The 20,982-nt window shown below is 61.4% G+C and overlaps 1 protein-coding gene across 2 annotated transcripts; it reads left to right on the top strand.

Moving 5' to 3' along the window:
* The first annotated feature begins 638 nt into the window (after positions 1–638).
* Positions 639–17,661, top strand: ETS2 (ETS proto-oncogene 2, transcription factor). 2 transcript variants are annotated; one of them, XM_055128060.1, is made up of 10 exons: positions 639–854; positions 4,703–4,774; positions 7,774–7,885; positions 9,276–9,395; positions 10,403–10,603; positions 11,621–11,704; positions 12,462–12,680; positions 13,384–13,650; positions 14,983–15,101; positions 15,774–17,661. In XM_055128060.1, exons 2-10 carry the CDS (start codon positions 4,703–4,705, stop codon positions 15,987–15,989), a joined length of 1,410 nt encoding a protein of 469 aa, XP_054984035.1. In that variant the 5' UTR covers positions 639–854; the 3' UTR covers positions 15,990–17,661. The 2 variants fall into 2 exon arrangements, with proteins under 2 accessions (XP_054984035.1, XP_054984036.1); XM_055128061.1 differs by lacking the exon at positions 639–854 and adding an exon at positions 2,458–2,477.
* Positions 17,662–20,982: the final 3,321 nt, after the last annotated feature.

Genomic DNA, 20,982 nt, shown 5'->3' on the forward strand with positions numbered 1-20,982 from the left:
GGCAGGCGCGGGGGATGCGGGGCCCGGCCACTGGGGGCCAGCGCCGCCCGGAGAGGAAGGACACGACGCGGGTTGGGGGAAGCTGGTGGGACGTGGGGCGGGGGGCGGGGGGGACGGTAACTACTCCGGGGGGGGGTCTCCACGCGCGCCCCCGCGGGTCTCCCGGTCCTGGAATCCGGCAGGAGCCAGTGACGGCGGGTGCGCGAGGAGTCCGGGCCAGGAGGAGCCCGCCCCGCACCCCTCCTGGCAGCCCCGCACGCCTCCTGGCACCCCCCAGCCCCGCCTCGCACCCCTCCCCGCTCCCGAACTCTCCCCGCCCACGCACCCCTCCCCGCCCACACAGTCCTCCCCGCCCACGCACCCTTCCCCGCCCACACACCCCTCCTGGCTCCGCCGCACCCCTCCCCGCCCACGCACCCCTACTGGCACCTCTGCTGGCACCCCCGCACCGCTCCTGGCAGCCCCGCACTCCTGCCCGCCCCTGCACCCCTCCCACTTCCCCTAGCCCCTCCCCTCCCGCTCGCCCCGCCCCGGCGCCCCAGCCTCTCTCCCCGCCCCCGCACCCCTCCCCGCACCCCGCACCCTCCCACTTCCCCTCGCCCCTCCCCGCCGCTCGCCCCTCCTCCCCTCCCGCCTGAAGAGCGCGCGCCCAAGGGAACCGGAGCTTTACTTCCTCCAGCGGCGGCGCGAGCGCGGTGGAGCCCGAGCCCCGAGCGGCCTGACCCGCGCCCCCGGCCCCGGCCCCGCGCCCGCCTCGCCTCGCCCGGCGCGCCCCGACGACCCCCAAGGACCCCCGAATCGCCGCCCCGACCGACCCACCGAGCGCGCGCGCCCGCCTGGCCCCAAGCGGCGCGGTAAGAGCGGGGGCACCGGGCCGGGCGACCCCCGAGCGCGCCCGCAGCGCCGGGCCGGGGCCGGGGGGCGCAGCAGATCCCGCGAGGGGTGCGGGGAGGCGCCGGGAGCCCCGCGATCCGAGTCCAGGGGTGCCGGCGGCTTCCGGCCACAACGGCTCTCCCGGGGTCTGCGGGAAGAGGGGGTCTCGCTTCCGAGTTTCGCTCCGGGATGGTGTCGGCGGTTGGGTCGGGGGGTCCGAGGCCTGGGGAAAGGGGCGCGGGGAGGGGGGCCCGGCCGTGACGCGCGCAGCCGGCTCCGAGCCGCGAACTTGGGCCGCGGCCGCCCTGAGCCGAGCCCGGCCGGGCGGGGTGGGGGGTCGCCGCGCCGAGCGGGGCGCGCAGGCTCGGTCCGTCTGGCTTTTGTTTTTTAAGAGGAAACGCAGACCCGCTGGGGGTGGGGTGGGGGTGGGGAGAGGAAATCCTGCCCCTGGCCTCGGCTGCCGGCCCGATCGCGGCCAGAGGCCGAGAGGGGGTCGGCGGGGACCCCCGTGCGCCCTGCCCGGCTGTGCGATCCGTGCGCCCTGGCTCAGGTTGCGCCGTCGGGGCCCCGGCGCGTTTGGGGGTGTCGGGCGCCTCCGACCCCGGGGAGGCCGAGGGTGCCTGAGAAAACGTGCGGGTCGCGGGGGAAGCCGCCGAGGTCACCTGCCTGCCGGGGTCGGGGCCGGGGACGGTGCCCCCCGCGTGCGCGCCCGAGTCCCACCCGGCGCGCGGAGGCGCACGGCCTGCGCCCCCTCCCCAGGCAGCCGGGGAGCCGGGCGGAAATGGGAGCGGGGTGCGCCGGGGCCGCCTGGCCCTTCCTGCCTCCCAAAAGCGTGTTGCAGGAAGGGGGAAGCAGCGCCGGGGGTGGGTGGGTTGGGTGCGCGTTGGGGATTTTTCTTTCTCTTTCTCTCTCTCTTTTTTTTTTTAAGCGCAAGACTTTTCTCTTGGCCTGTGTTCAATTCCAGGGCGGCTGAAAATAGTAGCTGACGTGTACTGATTTAGAAAGTAAAGGAGAGCGAGCAGCCCGCTTTGGAGATAGGGGTAATTTATTTTAATTCGCCACGGAGAGATAAGACGGGCCGGGCCCCGCGTGGCAGCGGCCCCGGCGCGCCCCCGGCCGCCGGCCCACACGGCATCGGGGAGATGAATCTCCGAGTTAAGGGTCATGAGCATTTCTGAGTAATGTCACACCGTGCGGCAAACGGCGGCGCCCTCCGCCCCGCAGGGAGAAGAGAAATTCAAACGCGCATTTCGAGATTAGTCACTGGCTCTGCTAAACTTTCAAAGGAGAAAGAAGGGGGGGATTAAGAAGAAAAAGCAAACCCCACTTCTGAAGGGCCTTTGGGGTTTGTTATGGTTTGGGTTTGTTTTTTTTTTTTCACCTACGGGACCAACCTGGGTGATCCCCCCATTTGTAGCCTGGTTAGACAAGTTCTCCTGGATTTAAGACTTAACCCTTAGTCTGCTGCCCCCCCTCCCCACGGGGGCTGCTGGGTGGGGGAGGCCCAGTTGGGATCCATGGATACACCAGCGCCCAAAGGACCCACATACGAAATTGATTTACATGAGGAACTTGGCGCCTGGCCACCCTAACGAGCCTGTTGAGTAAGTGCACGCAAATGTGATTAGTTCTGGCCTGGAGGCCGGAGGGGGAGGGGAACCCGGCTTCTCAGGGGTTTGTACAGAACTCATTAAGAGCCGGGCCGCAGAAGCATTCTGGGCCGTGGCTCATATTTCCCTGTAAGTGCCTTTCCTCCCGTGGGTACACAACGGGCAGGAGAGAAGCGGCTTGCCCGTGTCGCGGCTCAGCACGGTTCCTCTCCCAGAGGAACTGCAAAATGTAAGAAGCCCAGAGGAACTGCAAAATGTAAGGTGAAGCTGGCCAGGCTTTTCTTGCAGGTGGGTGGGGAACAAAAGATTTTTGCTCGGGTCTGTGGCAGGGATCTGCTGGAGACTGGTACCATAAGATGTGTTTTTGGCGGGGGTCTGGTTTGTGTGCCCGGGGGCCCCGCGGGTCGGAGGGACAGAGCTCATCCTGGGAGAGCGTGAAAATCCCACCAACTCTGCTGCATTCCGCACGCGTGTGCTTCCTGGCCTGTGTGCTGAGGTCCCCCTGGCCTCTGAGACGGGCACGTTCACGGCCCTCCTGGGCCCAGGTTGGCTCTGCCCTGAGCTGCTTCCCGGGGAAGCTGGCACCCACCAGTGTAAGGCCGGCAGAGGTGTGTTGGGCCTCTAGCCGAGAAGATGCTTTCATAGCCCCTTGGGCGAGTCAGTGGCCAGGGAACAGATGGCCCCAAGCGTGGGTTCGGTGGTGGACGTTGGTTCCTGTGGATGGCCTGAGTCCATCCAGCGGACGTTCTGTCCCTCCCTCCGTGGCCAGCTGCAGGCCTGTCCCTGTCCGCCTCCCCCCGGACACGGCTGTTCTCCTTTCTCCTGCTCTCAGCCCCCCACCGGCCACCTTGCTCATCACCCACACTGGGAGCTTTTTTTTTTTTTTTTTGACTGCCTCCCACGCGCCTTTCTAACCTGCATGTGTGTGTATGTGTGTGTGTTGGGGGGTGGTTGTGGCGGTGTGGCCAGGCCACCGTGTTCGTTGTGAAGCAGCCCTAAGAACACACAGCCGGGTCACGGGGCAGGTGGGCGCCCTGCCACCTGCAGTGAACGCCACCGAGCATCAAGACCCGATATTTCAGATTCCTCGAGGTTCTCGGGGAGCCGTGTGGGAGCCCAGAAACCGCCGTAGAGGAGGAAGTAGCATTGGGGGAGGGAGGCCCCGGCCGGCCACACTCGCCCGCGTTGTTTGGGAACGAGCTTGGGTTGCATGGCATGGGCTTTTGGGGTGTGTGTGTGTGTGTGTGTGTGTGTGTCTGTGTGTGTGTCTGTGTGTGTGTGGTGGGGGTGGCGGGCTTGACTGGGGGGCCGTATAGCCATTGGCGCTCCTCAAGGGACTTCGGCTCAGCTGGAGGGTCTCGTGGTGCTGTGTTTGGGGGAGACTCTGCCGTCATGTGCCCGGCTGGCCGAGTGACTTGTCAGCCCAGGGTGGTTTTCGTGTGTGTGTGTGTGTGTGTGTGTGTGTGTGTGTGTGTGTGTGTGTGTGTGTGTGTGTGTGTGTCCCGCCATGTCGCTGGCGGTGCCACCGAGGCTGGCTTCCCATTTAGAGAGATCATTCATCACTCACTCGGGTGGTAGCCCGGTCAGTGCTGCCCAGGGCAGGACTGAGGCAGGTGAAAGTGCCCCCCCCCCAGGTCTGTGCTGGCCATGCGTCCAGCATGCAGTGGCCACAGGTTGCCCTGGCCAGTCTGGCCGACAGGTGGCTCAGAAGCACAATCCAGAGCCACCCCCCGCCCCCGTCCGGCTGGTGGTCTGGGCTGTGCTCCCTCCGGCTGTCCTGGTCCCCATCAGGGAAGGACCCCCCTCAGCTCCCAGATGCCGGGGACTGTGGCCCCCCGAGCTGGCCCTGGAGAGGCTGCTGCGCCCTTTCCGCTGTGGGGGAGCCTGTGCTGGCCGCCCCGGCTGCCTCGGCGCCCCTGAGCAGGGCTCCCGGGAACTGCATTTGTATTTCAGGGAACCGCGTTATTCTTCAGTGACTTAGCACCTGCCTGTCCCGAGGAAGGGCTCCTAGTAGCGTTCCTGGCTCCCAGCTCTTCTGGCCAAGACAGGGGCCTGGGGACGGCTCCGCTGGAGCGTCTGTTCCCTCGCCCTACCCCCAGGCCTGATCTTGAACCTCCAGAGCCTCATCCCTGCCCCCTCGGCTCTGCTTAGGACCCCCCCACCCCCTTCAAAAAAATATTTGTTGTCTCTCTTTGATTTAAATTTTTTTTTTCTTTAAGATGAATGATTTTGGACTCAAGAACATGGACCAGGTGGCTCCGGTGGCCAACAGCTACCGGGGGACCCTCAAGGTAAGGGAGCGCGTCTTCGCGGAACAGGAGAGAAGGGGGAGTCGGGGAGCCCACCCCTCGCTCGGCCTTGGCTGCGTCTCTACCGCGCCTGCATTTGGGGGCTGGTGAAAGGGGACCCTGTAACCTGCCGAGCAGAGAGAGGCCTCGGCGGCTGAGCTGTTGGCTCCTTCCGGCTGGAGAATCCAGTGGTTGGCTTGCACGTGTGAACCCCTGGGCTCTGTCCCTGGCACTGCAAAAAAAAGTAACAACAGTAGCACTGTGGTCCTGTTGTTCACGGATTTGCTCGAGTGGGCACCAGTAACGTCTCCATGGTGAGACTTGTTGTGACTGTTTTTGGCGTATTGAATACGCCACGGGGAGCTTGCCAGGCTCTGCTGTGCGGGTGGGATACTCTCGTAGCTTGCCGGGCTCTTCGAGAGGGGCGGAGGAACCCGCAGTAATAATGAAATTAATAGAAACCCGCAGTTCACAACAGAACAGAGCTGGAGTGTGGGTCTGTGCATCGAGGGGCCCTGGGAGAGAGTTTGCCCAGGCGGCCCCGGGCACTGAGCCCCACCTCACCTGCCGACTGCAAACCAAAAAAAAAAAAAAACAAAAAAAAGACCAGCAGAATTAACGGCGCTGCTCTCAGAGCTGGTCGCCTCCGGTTCTGTGCCTTTGGGGAACATTGAGGAACAATTCTTTGCCGCATAAGCCCATAATTTCCCAATTGCCTTCTCCAAGCAGGGCACTGAAATGTGATTGTTTTTCAGCACTGCGTGGCAAACATGTTTCGGAAGCGGTGATTTTTTTAGATTGGCCTCCTGAGCTCGGCAGTTCCTGTGTGTGAACAGCGGTCTAGCTGGCGAGATGTGTCTCGCGTTGTGCATCTCTGAGCTTATTTGTCTGATGGGGCACCGAGAGGTCGGGGCAGGCCTTTCCGGAGCCCAGAGCTGGTGGCCAGGCTTCTGGGAAGTGAGTTCTCTCGATTGAGGGCGTTCAGAGCCAGGCTCGAGAAACAAAGGTGGTAGGATGGAAACCGTTCCTCGGGAGGGGAGGTCCCGCAGAGCCGAAGGAGGAGGTGGTGGCCCCAGTCCACTTGGAGAAGAAAAGGAAACAGCCCCTGCTGAAATGGACTTGTTGAAATACGCAGGTGCTTAACTGGTTTTCCGGAAAGACTCCGCAGCCTGGAAAAGGCGTTTTCCAAATCACCTAAGCAGTGCTTGTCGGGGTTTTAAAAATATCTCGGAGATTTTTTTTTTTTTTTGGTCCCTTTTTTAAACAGAAAGTAAAATAAAATGTTGGGGAAAGAATTAGCCCTGCTTGAAAACATCTTCTAAACGGAGAGGAGAATTTCGTAATCCCGAGTTGCTGTGGCGTGGGGCTGAGGGCTGCGTTCCTTTTGGTTTTTCCCTTCTCTCTCCCGGTCCTCTTGCCTTTGCCGGCCCTGGGAGGCCAGGCCCCGGCCGAGGCGGGATTTCCTGCTCTCGGGCCCTGGGCTGAGCTCCGGGTGGTGCCTGCCCTGAGTGTTGCAAGCCCGCATTGTTCTGCATTTCTAAGAAGGCACATCGACTGATTTTATTTGTAAATGTGTTGCACACGCCTGTATTGATGACTCAGGAGATGGGTCACGGCATGACACATACTCGGGCTTCCCAGCGTATGTTGGGACACTTGAACTTCACGTTTTTGTTGTTTCTTTTTTTTTTTTCCCCTCCTCAGCGGGTTGGGCAATGATGAATCAAGACATTATCTATTACTTAATCGGAGTCATCCATGAAAGGCTGCTGCTTTCATGGGTGCTGGATGCGATGATTCGTTGATGGTGGCACAGCCCTGAGGCCGGGGGCTCTGCCTCTTTCCCCCCAAGGGTGGACATTTGCCTTCAGGCCTGTTTCCTTGGGAATCTCCGCCCCTGGTAGATGGTGTGACAGATGCTGTTGCTACTTTTTTTGGCTTTCGGCCATACCCAGGGGTGCTCGGGGCTTGCTCCTGGCTCTGTGCTCGGGGATCACTCTTGGTGATCGTTGGTGACCGCCTCTTTGTCGCCAGGGATCAAACCTGGGGCTGCAGGGCTCTGGGTTTGGGTTATTTTGTGTTTTTTCATTTTGTTTTGTTTTGAGCCACACCCGGCTGTGTCCAGGGGTTACCTGGAGCTCTGCACTCAAGAATTGCTCCTGCCTGGACTCGGGGGGCCGTATAGGTGCTGGGGGTCAAAAACGGGGCCAGCTGCCTGCAAGGCCACATCCCTGGCCGCTGCACTGCTGCTCCAGCCCCAAGGCCTGGGCTTGACAGCAGGTGCTGGTTTGTGTGTTAATCAGCTGTTGTGTCTGTGGTGTACATAAAGCAAAGTAAATGCTTCCAAGATCCTTTATGTTCTCGTTACATTGTCTCTAAAAATTCCTTAGACTTTTCTTAACGCTTTTACTGCTCAGGGGTTTGTTTTCTTGATGTGTTTATTGGAGTGGCTGAGGCTGGTAGATAAACACCCCGACATTCTGGTTCAGTGGGGGGGGGGTGCGGGAGGACGGACTTAAACTTTTCCCATTTGTGATCCCTTTTTTGGCCAAAAATATACAGCCTGGCCCAGTGCTCCCAGAAACACCCCACGCAGTTCCTGGCGTGTCCGACTCCGAATTTTTGGTCGCCGGCACGCTCAGAAACATTTGGCTCTGGACACGTTGGTCACCACCTCCAGATGCAGAGTTTCAAGTCCACGTAGGGTCTCGGCTGCCCACCGAGAAGCGGGGGTTCCGGTGCCGGGCTGGGACCCTCATGGCCGGCACGTGCATGTGTGGCTCTGAGCTGGGGTCAGCTGCAGAAACGGGGCGGGTTGGACCTCCTGGGTTGGGGTGACACCCAGTGCTTCTCGGGGGATAGTGACTGCACCCAGCGTCGGATCAAATCCCGGTGGGCCGCGTGCAGGACCAACCCCCTGCCTGCCACCCCTGGGGGTGGGCTTCACGGGGGAGGGGGCGCCCCCGACAGCCTGTGCTCACCGCCTCTTGCTCTGTCCGCAGCGCCAGCCCGCTTTCGACACCTACGACGGCTCCCTGTTCACGCTCTTCCCCTCGCTGAGCGAGGAGCAGGCCCTGCAGGAGGTGCCCACGGGACTGGACTCCATTTCCCACGGTAACTAGCGCCCGGGAGAGGACCGCTTCCCTGGGAATGATCTGGAATGATCTGGGCTATTCTGGAACCTTCTGTGACCACACCCCCCCCCCGCCCGCCTCCCTGGAGTAGTTCCCGTTCACGTGTGTGAAGCCAGGCTGGCCTCCCTCAGAGAAGGTGGTCCAAGAAATGCAGACCCCCGCTCTCATGGCTCTGCCCCGTGCCTGGTCCTCTGCTACTAGGGGCCACAGATTGTTTCCTTTTGTTTGGCCTTGGGGCCACACCTGCTGGTGCTCCTGACCCTGTGCTCAGGGTCCATGAGGGACGCTAGGGAGGGACCCCTTGTGGCTAGAGTGTGAGGCCATTCGCTCCCCGCTGTGCCGTCCACCCCGCCCTCGGCAGATGGTTTCCACCCGGGGTCAGAACTGCTCACTTCTCCAGTTCTCGGTGCCATTTTTCGGTCTTTCTCGAGGACCAGCACGTCGCCCTCCGTCAATTTTACCCGGTGCTCCTTCCGCTTAAAAATCATTTAGCACCATGGGGCTGGAGTGATAGCACAGCAGGTGGGGCATTTGCCTTGCTCGCGGTCAACTTGCACGCGGTTCAATTCCCAGCATCCCATATGGTCCCCCGAGCACCGCCAGGAGTAATTCCTGAGTGCAGAGCCAGGAGTGACCCCTGAGCATTGCCGGGTGTGACCCAAAAAGGAAAAAAAAGAATTATTTAGCACCAGGCTGCACTCGTGAGCCGATGGGAAGACTAGTGGCGGTAACACCTGCCAGTTTCTGAGTTGCCTGGGCGCGGTGAGGGACAGCTGGGCACGGGGTGCTTCTCTGGTGGACAGCAGTGCCCACTCGGGACAGTGTCCGCTGCGCCTGCCGCCTTCCCCGTCGCTTGGCTGCTGCTCAGCATATCAGACTGTGACTTTCAGTGACGCTCTGACCACTCTGTTTGGGGCGGGGTCACAGCCAGGGGTGCTCCCGGCTCTGCACTCAGGGTTCACTCCTGGCGGTGGGGGACCATGTGGGGTGCCGGGGACCGAACCTGGGTCGGCTGCGAGCAAGGCAAGGCAAGCGCCGTCCTCGTTTTGTCTCTCCCCTGAGTCCTGCCGTTCCTCAACCAGCTCCCGAACCCCACCTGGCCCTCCCCGTGGTCAGAACGTTTGTACCAGAGCCGGGTAGAAGTGTCACCGGGGGTGACTGCTTTTGCCAGCAAGCCGCGCTTAGTCGCGTGTGCCCCCGAGCGCCCTACGCAGTGCCTCGTCCTGTTGGGGACGGAGTTCTGGGAGAACAGTGGCCGGCTGGCTGATGTCACTGCGGGATGCTCGAAGGGGTTGTTGGGGACCCGGGAGCAGGACTGTTTTCTTGGGAAACCAAACTCCCCCTCACCTCGGGCCCGGGGGTCTCTCTAGACGCGGCCAGCTGTGAGTTGCCGTTACTCACGCCATGCAGCAAGGCGGTGATGAGCCAGGCCCTGAAGGCCACCTTCAGCGGGTTCCACAAGGAGCAGCGCCGCCTGGGCATCCCCACGAGTAAGTGTGTGTGTGTGTGTGTGTGTGTGTGTGTGTGTGTGTGTGTGTGTGTGTGTGTGTTCCCCTGGGCATCCCCACGAGTAAGTGTGTGTGTGCGTGTGCGTGTGCGTGTGTGTGTGTGTGTGTGTGTGTGTGTGTGTGTGTGTGTGTTCCCTTGGGCATCCCCACGAGTGTCAGCCTCAGGGTGTGTGTATGTGTTCGTCTGTCTGTCTCCCCTGCGTGTGTGTGTGTGTGTGTGCGCGCGCCTCTGTGTTCCCCTGCGTGTGTGTGTGTGAGTGAGAGAGACCCCTGCTCGTGTGTGTGTGCACCTCTGTGTTCCCCTACGTGTGTGTGTGTGAGTGAGAGAGACCCCTGCTCGTGTGTGTGTGCACCTCTGTGTTCCCCTACGTGTGTGTGTGTGTGTGTGCGCGTGTGTGTGTGTGTGTGTGTGTGTGTGTGTTCCCCTGGGCATCCCCACGAGTGTCAGCCTCAGGGTGTGTGCGTGTGTTCGTCTGTCTGTCTCCCCTGCGTGTGTGTGTGCGCGCGCGCCTCTGTGTTCCCCTGCGTGTGTGTGTGTGAGTGAGAGAGACCCCTGCTCGTGTGTGTGTACCTCTGTGTTCCCCTACGTGTGTGTGTGTGTGCGTGCGTGTGTGTGTGTGTGTGTGTGTGACCCTGGGCATCCCCACGAGTGTCAGCCTCTCAGGGTGTGTGTGTGTGTGTGTATGTATGTCAGTCTGTCTGTCTCCCCTGCGTGTGTGTGTGTGTGTGTGTGTGTGTGTGTGTGTGTGTGTGTGACCCTGCCCAGCCCTGGCTCCCCTGCTTGTGTGTGTGTGTGAGAGAGAGAGAGAGATCCCCGCTTGTGTTTGTGTGCGCCTCTGTGTTCCCCTGCTCGTGTGTGTGTGTGTGTGTGTGTGTGACCCTGCCCTGGCTTCCCTGCATGTGTGTGTTCCCTTGCTCCTGTGTGTGTCGGGGGAGGAACCCGTCTCACCGCGCCCCTTCCTTCTCCCCTGCCCCCTCCCTGCCGGCAGACCCCTGGCTGTGGACGGAGCAGCAGGTCTGCCAGTGGCTGCTCTGGGCCACCAACGAGTTCAGCCTGGTGGACGTCAACATGCAGCGGCTGGGCATGAGCGGCCAGGCGCTGTGCAACCTGGGCAAGGAGCGCTTCCTGGAGCTGGCTCCCGACTTCGTGGGCGACATCCTCTGGGAGCACCTGGAACAGATGCTCAAAGGTGCCGGCCGTGGGTGGGTCGGAGCCTCCGGGGGCGGCGGGGGCAAAGCCCAGCCGGGAGGGGGAGAGAGTCTGGGGTGGGGGGCGCCTGGTGGGCCGTGTGGGTGTGTTGGGCAGGAAGGGGCCAGGGGACCGTGTTGGTGTGGGCCGGAGCGTGTTCGGTGTATGTGGGTGTTGGTGCATGGAGCGTGTTCGGTGTCTGTGTAGGGGGGAGTTGGGGCAGTGTGTGTGCAGTGGGGGTGGGGGCTGTATTTGCTGGGTGTGGGGGGTGGGTTGTTTGGTATGTGTCAGGGCTGTTTGGGGGTGTGTGTGGATGGAGTGTTTGGTGTGTGGGAGAGGGTGGGTTTGTGTGCCGGGGGACGGGGAGGGGGAGTGTGGGCTGGAGACTCAGGCTTTGTGGTGCTTGGGGTGCGGGTGGTACTGTGTTTGGCGTAGGGCGAGTGTTTGGTGCGTGTGCCGTTTGGGGAGCATCTGGTGTTTGTGGTCTGGGGGAGCGTTTGTTGTGTGTAGTACGGGGGGAGTATCCAGTGTGTGATCCCTGGAGGGGAAGAGGGCCCCGCGGAAGGCTCCAGAACAGCCCAGATCATTCCCGGGGAAGTGGTCCTCTCCCAGGCGCTAGTTACGTGGACAGTGGAGTCCAGTCCCGCGGGCACCTCCTGTGGGGCCTGCTCCTGGCTCAGCGAGGGGAAGGGCGAGCAGGGAGCCGCGTAGGTGAGGTCAAGGGTGTTGACGTCGCAGGTGTAGACGGGGGCGTGTTCAGTGTGTGGTGTGGGGAGCGTTTGGTGAGTAGGACAGGGCCAGCCCATGGTGTATGTGGCTCCAGAGAACCGTGTGGCATCTGTCGGGTGGGCAATGTCCCGGGCCTGCTGTGGAGCCCTGGTGCAGCACACGGCCGTGGCCGTGCCCCTCACCGGCCCCCTCCCGGCATGCGTATTGCCCCCGTGAAGGCCGTCACAGACACGTGCTCTTGGGGCATTGTGGCCGGTCTATGATCTCCCGTCTCCGTGTCTGTTTGCAGAAAACCAAGAAAAGGCAGAGGATCCGTATGAGGAGAACTCGCACCTCAACGCCGTGCCTCACTGGGTCAGCAGCAACTCCTTAGGTGAGCCGCCGGCACCACCGAGAGCTTGGCTCAAGGCCGCTGTCGTCTGGCACCGGCGACCCCGAGCCAGCAGCGCAGGCTGCAGCGGCCACCCCGCCGCGGGGCAGGGCTCTAGTCCTGCTCTGCTTTCCTCGTTCCGAGCCCCACCCCGGGTGCTGTGTGGAAAGGGTCGGTCACCGAGTGTCTACTACCAGCTCCCTGGTTCCTCTCGGTCTGGCTTCTAGAACATTCCGCATTGCACTGGGGTTCCCACTGCTCTTGCCCGGGGCCTGTAGGACGCCAGGGAGCAGGTGTCGGGTCAGATGGAGCACGAGGAGGGGGGAGTCTGGGAACCCCGGCTCTCGGCTTGGGCCTTGAGAAACAGTCATGGGGGCTGGAGCGATAGCATAGCAGGTAGGGCGTTTGCCTTGCACGCGGCCAACCCGGGTTCGAATCCCAGCATCCCATATGGTCCCTGAGCACCACCAGGGGCAATTCCTGAGTGCAGAGCCAAGAGTAACCCCTGTGCAGAGCCAGGTGTGACCCAAAAAGCAAAAAAAAAAAGCAGTCATGGCCTTTGGGTCTCTGCCTCGGGGCAGGGCTACAGGCCGGCACGGGGGATGGACGGTCCCTGCTGCCCGCATGGAGAAGGGGCAGGCGCGGGCGCCCCGCGGTCCCTCCAGGAGAGCTTGCAGAGCCAGCCAGGGTGGCTGCAGGCAGTGGGGGTGTCCCTGGCCTCGGCGGGCCGGGGGTGACGGCCTCGCCCTCCATGTTGCAGGCTTCAGCTCGGAGCACGCGCCGTACACGATGCCGCCGCAGCCGCAGGCATACCCCAAGGCCGGGCTCCTGGACAGCCTGTGTGCGCCCAGCGCGCTCCCCTCCGAGCCCGAGTTCCCCGTGCTCCCCAAGTCACGGCTGAGCACGGTCAGCGTCAGCTACTGCCCCCCCGGACAGGACTTCGCAGCCAGCAACCTCGGCCTGCTGCCCGGCGGGACCGGTAAGGCCAGGGCTCGGGTCAGCCAGGGGCCCCTCCCTGCGCGTCCACCCGGCAGAGAGCCCGGCAGCTCAGGGCCCAGCCCCGGGGTGGACGGATGGAAGCGTCTGAGCCGGGCGAGGGGCGGGATTCACAAGCGATGCATCTCATCCGTTCCTCTAACGGGCGGGAAACCCTTCGTGCACACACCCACCTGGGGGGTGTTTGGGGGGACGCTGTGGGAATGTGTCCCCCTTTCTTCCGTGGACACGAACCTGGGCAGCATACACAGTTCAGGTTGTGTAGCCAGTCGTGTTCTTACGTCAGTTAATACGCCTGGGAGAACCCAGCAGAGCTCTCTTGGAGCGGCTGGATCACGATGTTCTCACTGTGCTCTGGCTGGACATGTGAGCAGCATTTAAGTCCCTTACTACTTATCTTCTGCTCCATGTTATGCCTAAAATCCCCAGGAGAGATCCATGGGGGCTGCGGGCCTATCTTTTTCATGGCTGCATAGTACTCCCCAACTATCCATGTGGTATGTCTACTATACATGGGGTGAAGCTTGTTACGTAGCACCTTTGCCCTGAGGTGGGTGTGTCTCGGCTTCAGTATGTTTCTGGGGCATGCATCCCAGCGTGGGGTGCTCCGTTAGGGGGAGCCTGCGGCCCCCACACACCAGCCCGGCCCCAAGGAGTCAACGTGGGTTCTCGGTCGTCTCTGCCAGGGAAGCCGAGGGAGCGTGAGGTGGCGGAGAGTGGCGGCGGGGACAGCTTCGAGAGCTCGGACTCGCTGCTGCAGTCCTGGAACAGCCAGTCCTCCCTGCTGGACGTCCAGCGAGTCCCCTCCTTCGAGAGCTTCGAGGACGACTGCGGGCAGTCCCTCTGTCTCAACAAACCCACCATGTCCTTCAAGGATTACATCCAGGAGTGCAGCGACCCGGCGGAGCAAGGCAAACCGGTCATACCGGCGGCCGTGCTGGCCGGCTTCACGGGTGAGCGTGCCCGGCCACCGGCCATGTGTGTGTGGGGGGAGGGTGTTCCTGGCACCCCGTGCCACAGAGGCGTGTGCGGGGGAGGGTGCCAACCCCAGGTCCACGCGCCCCGTCTCCCCCGATGGCAGACACACCGGCCTGGCAGGAACCTCAGTCTGCCGGTCCGGAGGGCAGGTGCGGGGAGGCGGTGCGGGCGCTCACCTGGCCTCGCAGGGGGAGGGCCAGGGGCCGGAGTCCTGGCCGCTGACTCACTCGCCCCAGCCAGGAATTTCAAAGAATGTCAACTGGCCGGGGAGGGGTGGCCTCAAATAACACAGAGGCTGTTTACCTCCTCGAGCTTCTAAAGTCCGTCTTCGGAGTTGGAAAGGTTCTGGCGGGTTATTCTGGGCCCGGCCGGGAACAGATATTCAGGGTGTTTTTCGGAGACACATAGTTCTGAGAGCTTGGGCAAAAGAAAATTTATATAGAGACAAAGTTAGATTATTTTTGTGCCCCCCTCCCCACCATGCTTGGTATGTGCTCCGTTTCAGTTGCATATTTTCACCATATAGAGATAAGGGGAAGGGTGCGGGGAGGGTAAGAGAGAGAGAGACACCAGGGGGTTGGCGCTCTTTAGAAAAATCAGGTGGCCTCATCGGCACTGGTGAGGGGCAGTGTGGCCTCATGCGGGTTTAAGCAGGTGGGAACTCAGAATTTCCGTGCACAGAGGTCAGGGCCAGAGAAGTGATGTCAGGGGTGTCAGTGCTTGGTCATTAGTTCCCACGCAGTGACCTCCAGGTGGTCAGGACCCTGCTGGCCCATTTCACTGGTGGGGAGGCCACCCTCGGTAGCCAGCTCGCTCTCAGAGCCGCCGGGGGACCCTTCACGACCCGCACGTCCTCTGTGGTGGTCAGGGGAGCACCCAGGAAGAGCCTCTGCAGACCCGGGCCTCCTGCTGTGGACGGCTGGCACAGCCGGGCGGGCGGCGGGCAGGATTCACACCTGACACCAAAATTGGAGACTCCCATCCTCCCCAGCCCCACTGGTGTTTCTGGAAACAGTCCTTCCCCCCAGGAACCGAGGAGCAGGATTAGGAATTTGGGTGCCAGGAGTGGGCCGACCTGTTTGCTTGGCACAGGCGAAGCCCGGCAATCAAGCGCCCCACTGACCCCTTTTCCCCGGGCGAGAGGCTTGGGAGAGCCTCCAGCCCTGCCCTGGGGAAACACGTGGCCCCGCCCATGACTCATGTGGCTCCGCCCACAACTCGTGTGGCCCCACCCCCTGGGTACCAGGTTCAGCGGGGAGGATGAGCGCCTGCGGCCAGCATCTGTCTCACCTGCCCCTCTCCCACAGGCAGTGGACCCATTCAGCTGTGGCAGTTCCTGCTGGAGCTCCTCTCGGACAAGTCCTGCCAGTCCTTCATCAGCTGGACCGGGGACGGGTGGGAGTTCAAGCTGGCTGACCCCGATGAGGTAGGCTGGATCCGGGCCCGGGTGCGTGCCGCGGGGCCTTCCGGGAGCTTCGGTGGAGATGGGTTCTTCTGCCAAAAGACACGGTTCTCGGCGTGTCCCATCAGAAGTGACTCCTGAGTGGGCGGGAGTGGATTCCTGGGTGTTCCCGTGGGCCCTGGACACACAGCACACGTGTGTGCGCGCGCGCACACACACACACACACACACACCATAGTCTGGGTGGGTGTTTATTGGACACGAATCCTCTCCTTGGCGTTGGACACATCCCCTGTCCCGGTCTCCTGACCCGCCAAAGGAGGCGGTGAAAATGGCTTTAGATTTGTCGCTGGGGGTGCCCCCAGCCTGCAGCTCTCCGAATCAGCGGGCGCTCCGCTGAGCTGGGCACACAGACCCACCCCAGGCTGCCCATGCGGCCAGTTCTGTCCCTCCACAAGTCCGTCAGGGAGCCCTTGGCGATGGGGGAGTGGGCCCCCAGCATGGTTGCGGAACCCTGATGCGGACCCCCGCTGAGCTCGGCCATGGGTGGAGGGCAAGGGTGCCACGTCCCTTCAGGGTGAGCCGTGGCCCCCCTGGGAGGTGTGGGGCCTGGCCCCTGAGCAACCGGATGGTGGAACTGAGCGTTTCCCTAATTTCTCCCCCCCCCTCCCCGTTTCGGTCCGTTCTGCCCCCCAGGTGGCCCGCCGGTGGGGCCGGAGGAAAAACAAGCCCAAGATGAACTACGAGAAGCTGAGCCGCGGGCTGCGCTACTACTACGACAAGAACATCATCCACAAGACGTCGGGGAAGCGCTACGTGTACCGCTTCGTGTGCGACCTGCAGAACCTGCTGGGCTTCACGCCCGAGGAGCTGCACGCCATCCTGGGCGTCCAGCCCGACACGGAGGACTGAGGCTCCGGCGGCGGCCGCCCCGGCCAGGAAGGCCGCCAGCAGCAGCAGCGGCCTGACTCCTCCTGACCTACCCGTGCTTTCCGGAGCCGCTGGCCCCGCGGGACGCCCGGCTGCAGGGTGGGGGGCAGCTGCGGCCCCCGGGGCCGGCCCCGGCCGGCGTGCGTGACCGGTGGCCTTCTGCGCTCTGGAGTTGCGGGGAAGAGGCGTCCCGGCGCGAGGGGCCCCCGGGTGCCGAGACGGTGAAGCCGTCCCAGAGGTCTTGCTTGTACATAGTCTCGTAATCTTGTCGTTTGATACCAGAGTCCCCTACCCGTCCTATTTAACAGAAAGTGTATATTGTAATTTAAAGTAATTATATAATGGCGGGGCTAGAGCGCAGAGGCACGTCTGCAGACCCCCCTGTGGCCCCCCTTTGTCACACGGCCGGAAGGAGGTCCTGAGACGCTCCCGCTCGCCCCGGCTCCCCTCCCCGCTTCACCTCGAGCGAGGACTGTGTCCGTGGGGGGATTTTTATAAGAAATGTAATATTATTATGGGGGGGGGCACTTCCCTCCCCCCTCTTCCCTTTCCTCGTTGATGTAAAAGCTATGGAACAGTATTTTTCTTGACAAATGGCATCTGTTTTCCATTTCTATGCATGCCTTGAAGTCGGTTTTTACACGAAACTTATTTTTTAGTTCGACTGTGTTTGCCTGAGCCCTGCCCCGCCCTCCCCACACCAGCCCTTCCTTCCTTCCTTCCTTCTCAGATTCCTCTATATGGTTAAAATAAGAGTACTATTTTTGGAAATATGTGACTCCTTTTCAGAGATCAGGAGGGATTTATGTAGCAGCTATTTTTACTGCAAAAGTAATTCACTGGAAAAAAATGTAATTTGTAAGAAAGCTTTATTTTTATCGTGGCTCCATGTAAAGGGAAAAAAGCATAGCACGGGGCTGGGGGAGGGGCGGGAATGAATGAATGACCGGGTCCTCGCCCTCCACGGAACCCTGAGGGTCCCGTTCTCCCAGGCCTGCGCTGTGCAGCTCAGAAGCCGGAGCAGCAGCTTCTGTCTGTCTTTTTTTGGCGGGAGGCGGCGGGGAGTCCTCGTTGTACCCCACCCCCCAGTTTTCTTGGGCAGAGGCTCAGCTCAGAGGCTCTTAGGAAAGAACACCTGCGACGCGTCGCGCAGCAAGGATATTCCGATCACTGCAGAGACGCCACCGTGTGCCAGGGCACCTGGCCAGCCTGTGTTTGGGCCTTCATTGGCGTCGCGCTGGTCTCTAGGTTGTGGATGAACAACAGCCGGCCCCATGGCCAGCGTCTGCACCAACGTCTCCTCCGGCCCGTGGCAAGAGCCCAGCGAGCCCCCGGTCTGTCGCAGCCCAGGGTTTGTCTCCAGCAGGACCGGTCAGTTCACTGCCGCACATCTGTTTATAACACCGTCGGGCCTGCCACAGGAGCAGCCGGCTGCGTCTTAGTCACCGGCTCCTTGTTTTATGGGCACGAACCATGTGAAGGGCCCCCATGGTCTCTCCCCCCCCACCCCCATGTCAGTGTCCAGTGCTGTCTGGACAACTCGGCGTCTGTGTCTGTTCGAGACCTCCGGCACGGGAGCGGGCAGAGCTTCCCTGAGACGGTTTTGTAATTTGGCCTTTTCTTTCTCAAGTAATAAAGTATTTTGTTTATATAAGCTGCTGCTGCTGCTGGTGCTCGTCCTTCTGGCTCCTGACGGGGAGGAGGTGGCGCGAGGCTGCTCCCGCGTGTCTCCATGGACCTGGTGTGCCTCGAGGTCCCGAGTGGTGACAGGCAGGACCCAGAGGCCCTGCCCGAGGCCGCCATCCCTTGGTCCTTCAAGCTGGAACTCCTTGAGCTGGGGAGAGAGGACGCACTCGAAGGCTCTTGCCTTTCGAGGGGCTGACCTGTTGGAGCGTCACCACTACGTAGCACCCCTGGGAGTGACCCTGAGCGGAGTCGGGTAAACCCAGAGTACCACTGGGTGTGCCCCCTCCCAAGGCTGTGTGTGTGTTTTGTTGGGGAGGCCACACCAGGTGCTGCGAACTTGAAGCCAAAACATCCACATCCAAAGTGACTCCGGCCTTGGTGTCATCTCCCTGCCGTGCGCCTTCAGAGGAGACCCCTCCCAGGGACCCCGGCGAACACCTGCAGTGCTGGCGGGGGGTGGGGCTGGCAGGCCCAGGGCTGGGGTTCCATCCTGGACATGACTGCACGGTGCCTCTCCTGCCACCTTCCCTCCCAGCCCCAGAAACGCTTCCGGAAGTAGATCGGGAAGATCTGAGTGTCTTCCAGGGCGCGGTGCCCAGTCGGGAGAGCGTTCACAACGCGCCTGCTGAGAACGTTAGACCCGAGTTCTCCTGGGCTTCCACCAGTCGCCGGCGGGACTCGGCAGAGAGCGGGGGTGGTCCCTGGGCTCCCGTTGTTTTCCAACGGGTACTTGGAACGGCCGGACACGCCACAGTTAAAGCGCATCCAAAGAGGTGGAGGTAGTGGGGGGTTGCGGGCGGGGGGGAAGGGCTGGGGCCATCAGAAACACGTGAGCAGCTCGAGGTTGGCTATGGCGAGGGGATTTCCACTGTGGAATTCACCACTCCCACCCCCTCCACGCTGGCGCGACATCACCAGCCGACCACTGGCCCTCCGTGTTCTGCCATTGGAGAAGCGAAAGGTGTTGCCCATTTCTTCGTGTTTGTTTTTTTGTTTGGGGGCCTCGATTGGCGGTGCTCAGGATCTAGCCACTCCCACTCTACACTCGGGGCGAGCTCCTGGCAGTGTTCAGGGGACCACGTGAGGTGCCAGGGGTTGAACCCCAGGTCCGCCGTGCGAAAGGCACGCTCTCTAGCTGCTGTACTGTCGCTCCAGCCTTCAAAGTGGTTTTCGTTTTTGTTCTGGGCCACACTTGGTTGTGTTGAGGGATGACTCCTGGCTTTGCACTCGAAGGTCACTCCTGGTGGGCTCGGGGGACCAGAGGGGGTGCCGGGGATTGAACCTGGGTCTGTGGAGTGTCATACAAGCACCTTCCAGTTACACTATTGCTCCGACCCGTTTTCCCCGGACCATGTTAATGGAAGGAGACCTGTCCCCAGGGGTGATGCCTCCTCACTGCCCAGTTTGATAGGAAGCGGGGTGCCTTCCCCACTTCTGGCTCCCTCATCTCAGAGTCCCGAGTCCATCCCGACGGACAGGACCCTGCCGGAGGGCAGGTCCCAGGCCGTTGTCCTTCAAACCAGAATTTCTCGGGCAGAACAAGGATGGGGGTTAAGACACCTGCCTTGCATGGGGCCGACCCCGGGCCTTTTGAGTCTATGAAGAAAGCAGGCGGGTGTCTGATTGGGAGGGGCAGAGGTATTTATGCTTCAGGTCACGGGGCGGGGTACCTCTGATGATGTTTCAGGGGACACATGGAGGTTTCTTCCAGGTGCATCGCCAAATGCAGCCGCCCCGATACACTTTCACAGGGGGACCATCTCAAAGGGGCGGAATTTTTTAGGACAGTCTTAAATTTCATAGGACTATCTTTAAGTTGTGGAATTTTTTTTTTTGTACTCACATGGCCTTGTGACATCACGCATTAGTCATCTGGAAAATACTGCTTCAAGGGATTGGCACATTTCACTACACAATAGCAAATAATCACATTACTTACTGTCACCACTAATTTCATCATAAAGTTCCGAGAAGCTGTCAAGCGTACAGTAGCAGATAAATTTTCAAAAAGGGCGAGTTTCCACTTGGAAGTCCAAATGCTTCCCTTGGCAGCACATGCTCCTGTGTTCTCTAGAGCTGCAGGATTGCTTTGGTTATTGTTGTTGGGGTTGACGGCCTCACAGAGCAGTGCTCGGGGCCTGCTTGTGGCTCTGCTCAGGGGCCACCCCTGGCTGATAATCGGGAAGACAGAGGATGCTGGGATTAAAGGATTCAAACCCAGCTGCCAGCAAGGCAAGCGCCTTCCGCCCGTGCTCTCTCTCTCTCTCTCTCTCTCTCTCTCTCTCTCTCTCTCTCTCTCTCTCTCTCTCACACACACACACACACACACACTCTCTCTCTCTCTCCCTCTCCCTCCCTCCCTCTCTCTCTCTCCCTCCCTCTCTCTCTCTCTCCCTCTCTCTCCCTCTCCCTCCCTCCCTCCCTCTCTCCCTCTTCCCTCCCTCCCTCTCTCTCTCTCTCCCTCCCTCTCTCTCTCTCTCTCTCTCCCTCTCTCTCCCTCTCCCTCCCCTCCCTCCCTCTCTCCCTCTCCTCCCTCCCTCCCTCCCTCTCTCTCTCTCTCTCTCTCTCTCTCTCTCTCTCTCTCTCTCTCTCTCTCTCTCTCTCTCTCTCTCTCTCTCTCTCCCTCTCTCTCTGACCCTTGTTTCATCTAGTGTCTAGGAAAAAGCACTGACCGACCCAGATCTGACCAAGCACACTAGTCTTCAGTTCCTCCAGGTAAAACTGGCATTTGCGGGGGCACGGAGTGGACGGTTCGTTCAGCTGCGTGCTCAGACGCGCCCTGGCCTTCGGTGGCGCATGCGTGCGCTCCCCTGGTGCGCAGAACACCAAGGCGTCTCCTCTGAGCGCAGCCCAGCGTGCTCCACGAAACTGACATGGAGAAAAGTCCAGTTCTTAGCAAGACTAGTTTTCAGTGCTTCGTGCAGGACATTTTTCGTTAAAACTAACTGGCATTTTCTTTCTCTTCTTGTCGCGAGCGCATGAAGTAAAGCGACAGACGAAGTGTCTGCAAACACAGCCCAGCGTAACGTGTCCTGGGCTGCCAGGCCTGGGGGTCTCACCCCTTTCTGTGTGCGCCCCGGAGAACATCGGCTCCGAGACGGCAAGCAGGCTGGGGTCGTGCTAGAACCCCCTTCAACGGGGAGACCACCGCCCCCCTCCCACCCTGTCTCTGGAGCCTGTGGGCCCCCCTTGTCCTAGCCGGCAGAGAGGCTCTCCCAGACGGAAGGCTGGGGAGGGGCGGGAGCTGGGCTCGGAGGTACCTTGCCCTTCGCCCAGGCAGTCAGAACTC

The sequence above is a fragment of the Sorex araneus genome, chromosome 2 (genome assembly GCF_027595985.1).
Source record: "Sorex araneus isolate mSorAra2 chromosome 2, mSorAra2.pri, whole genome shotgun sequence".
NCBI lineage: Eukaryota > Metazoa > Chordata > Mammalia > Eulipotyphla > Soricidae > Sorex > Sorex araneus.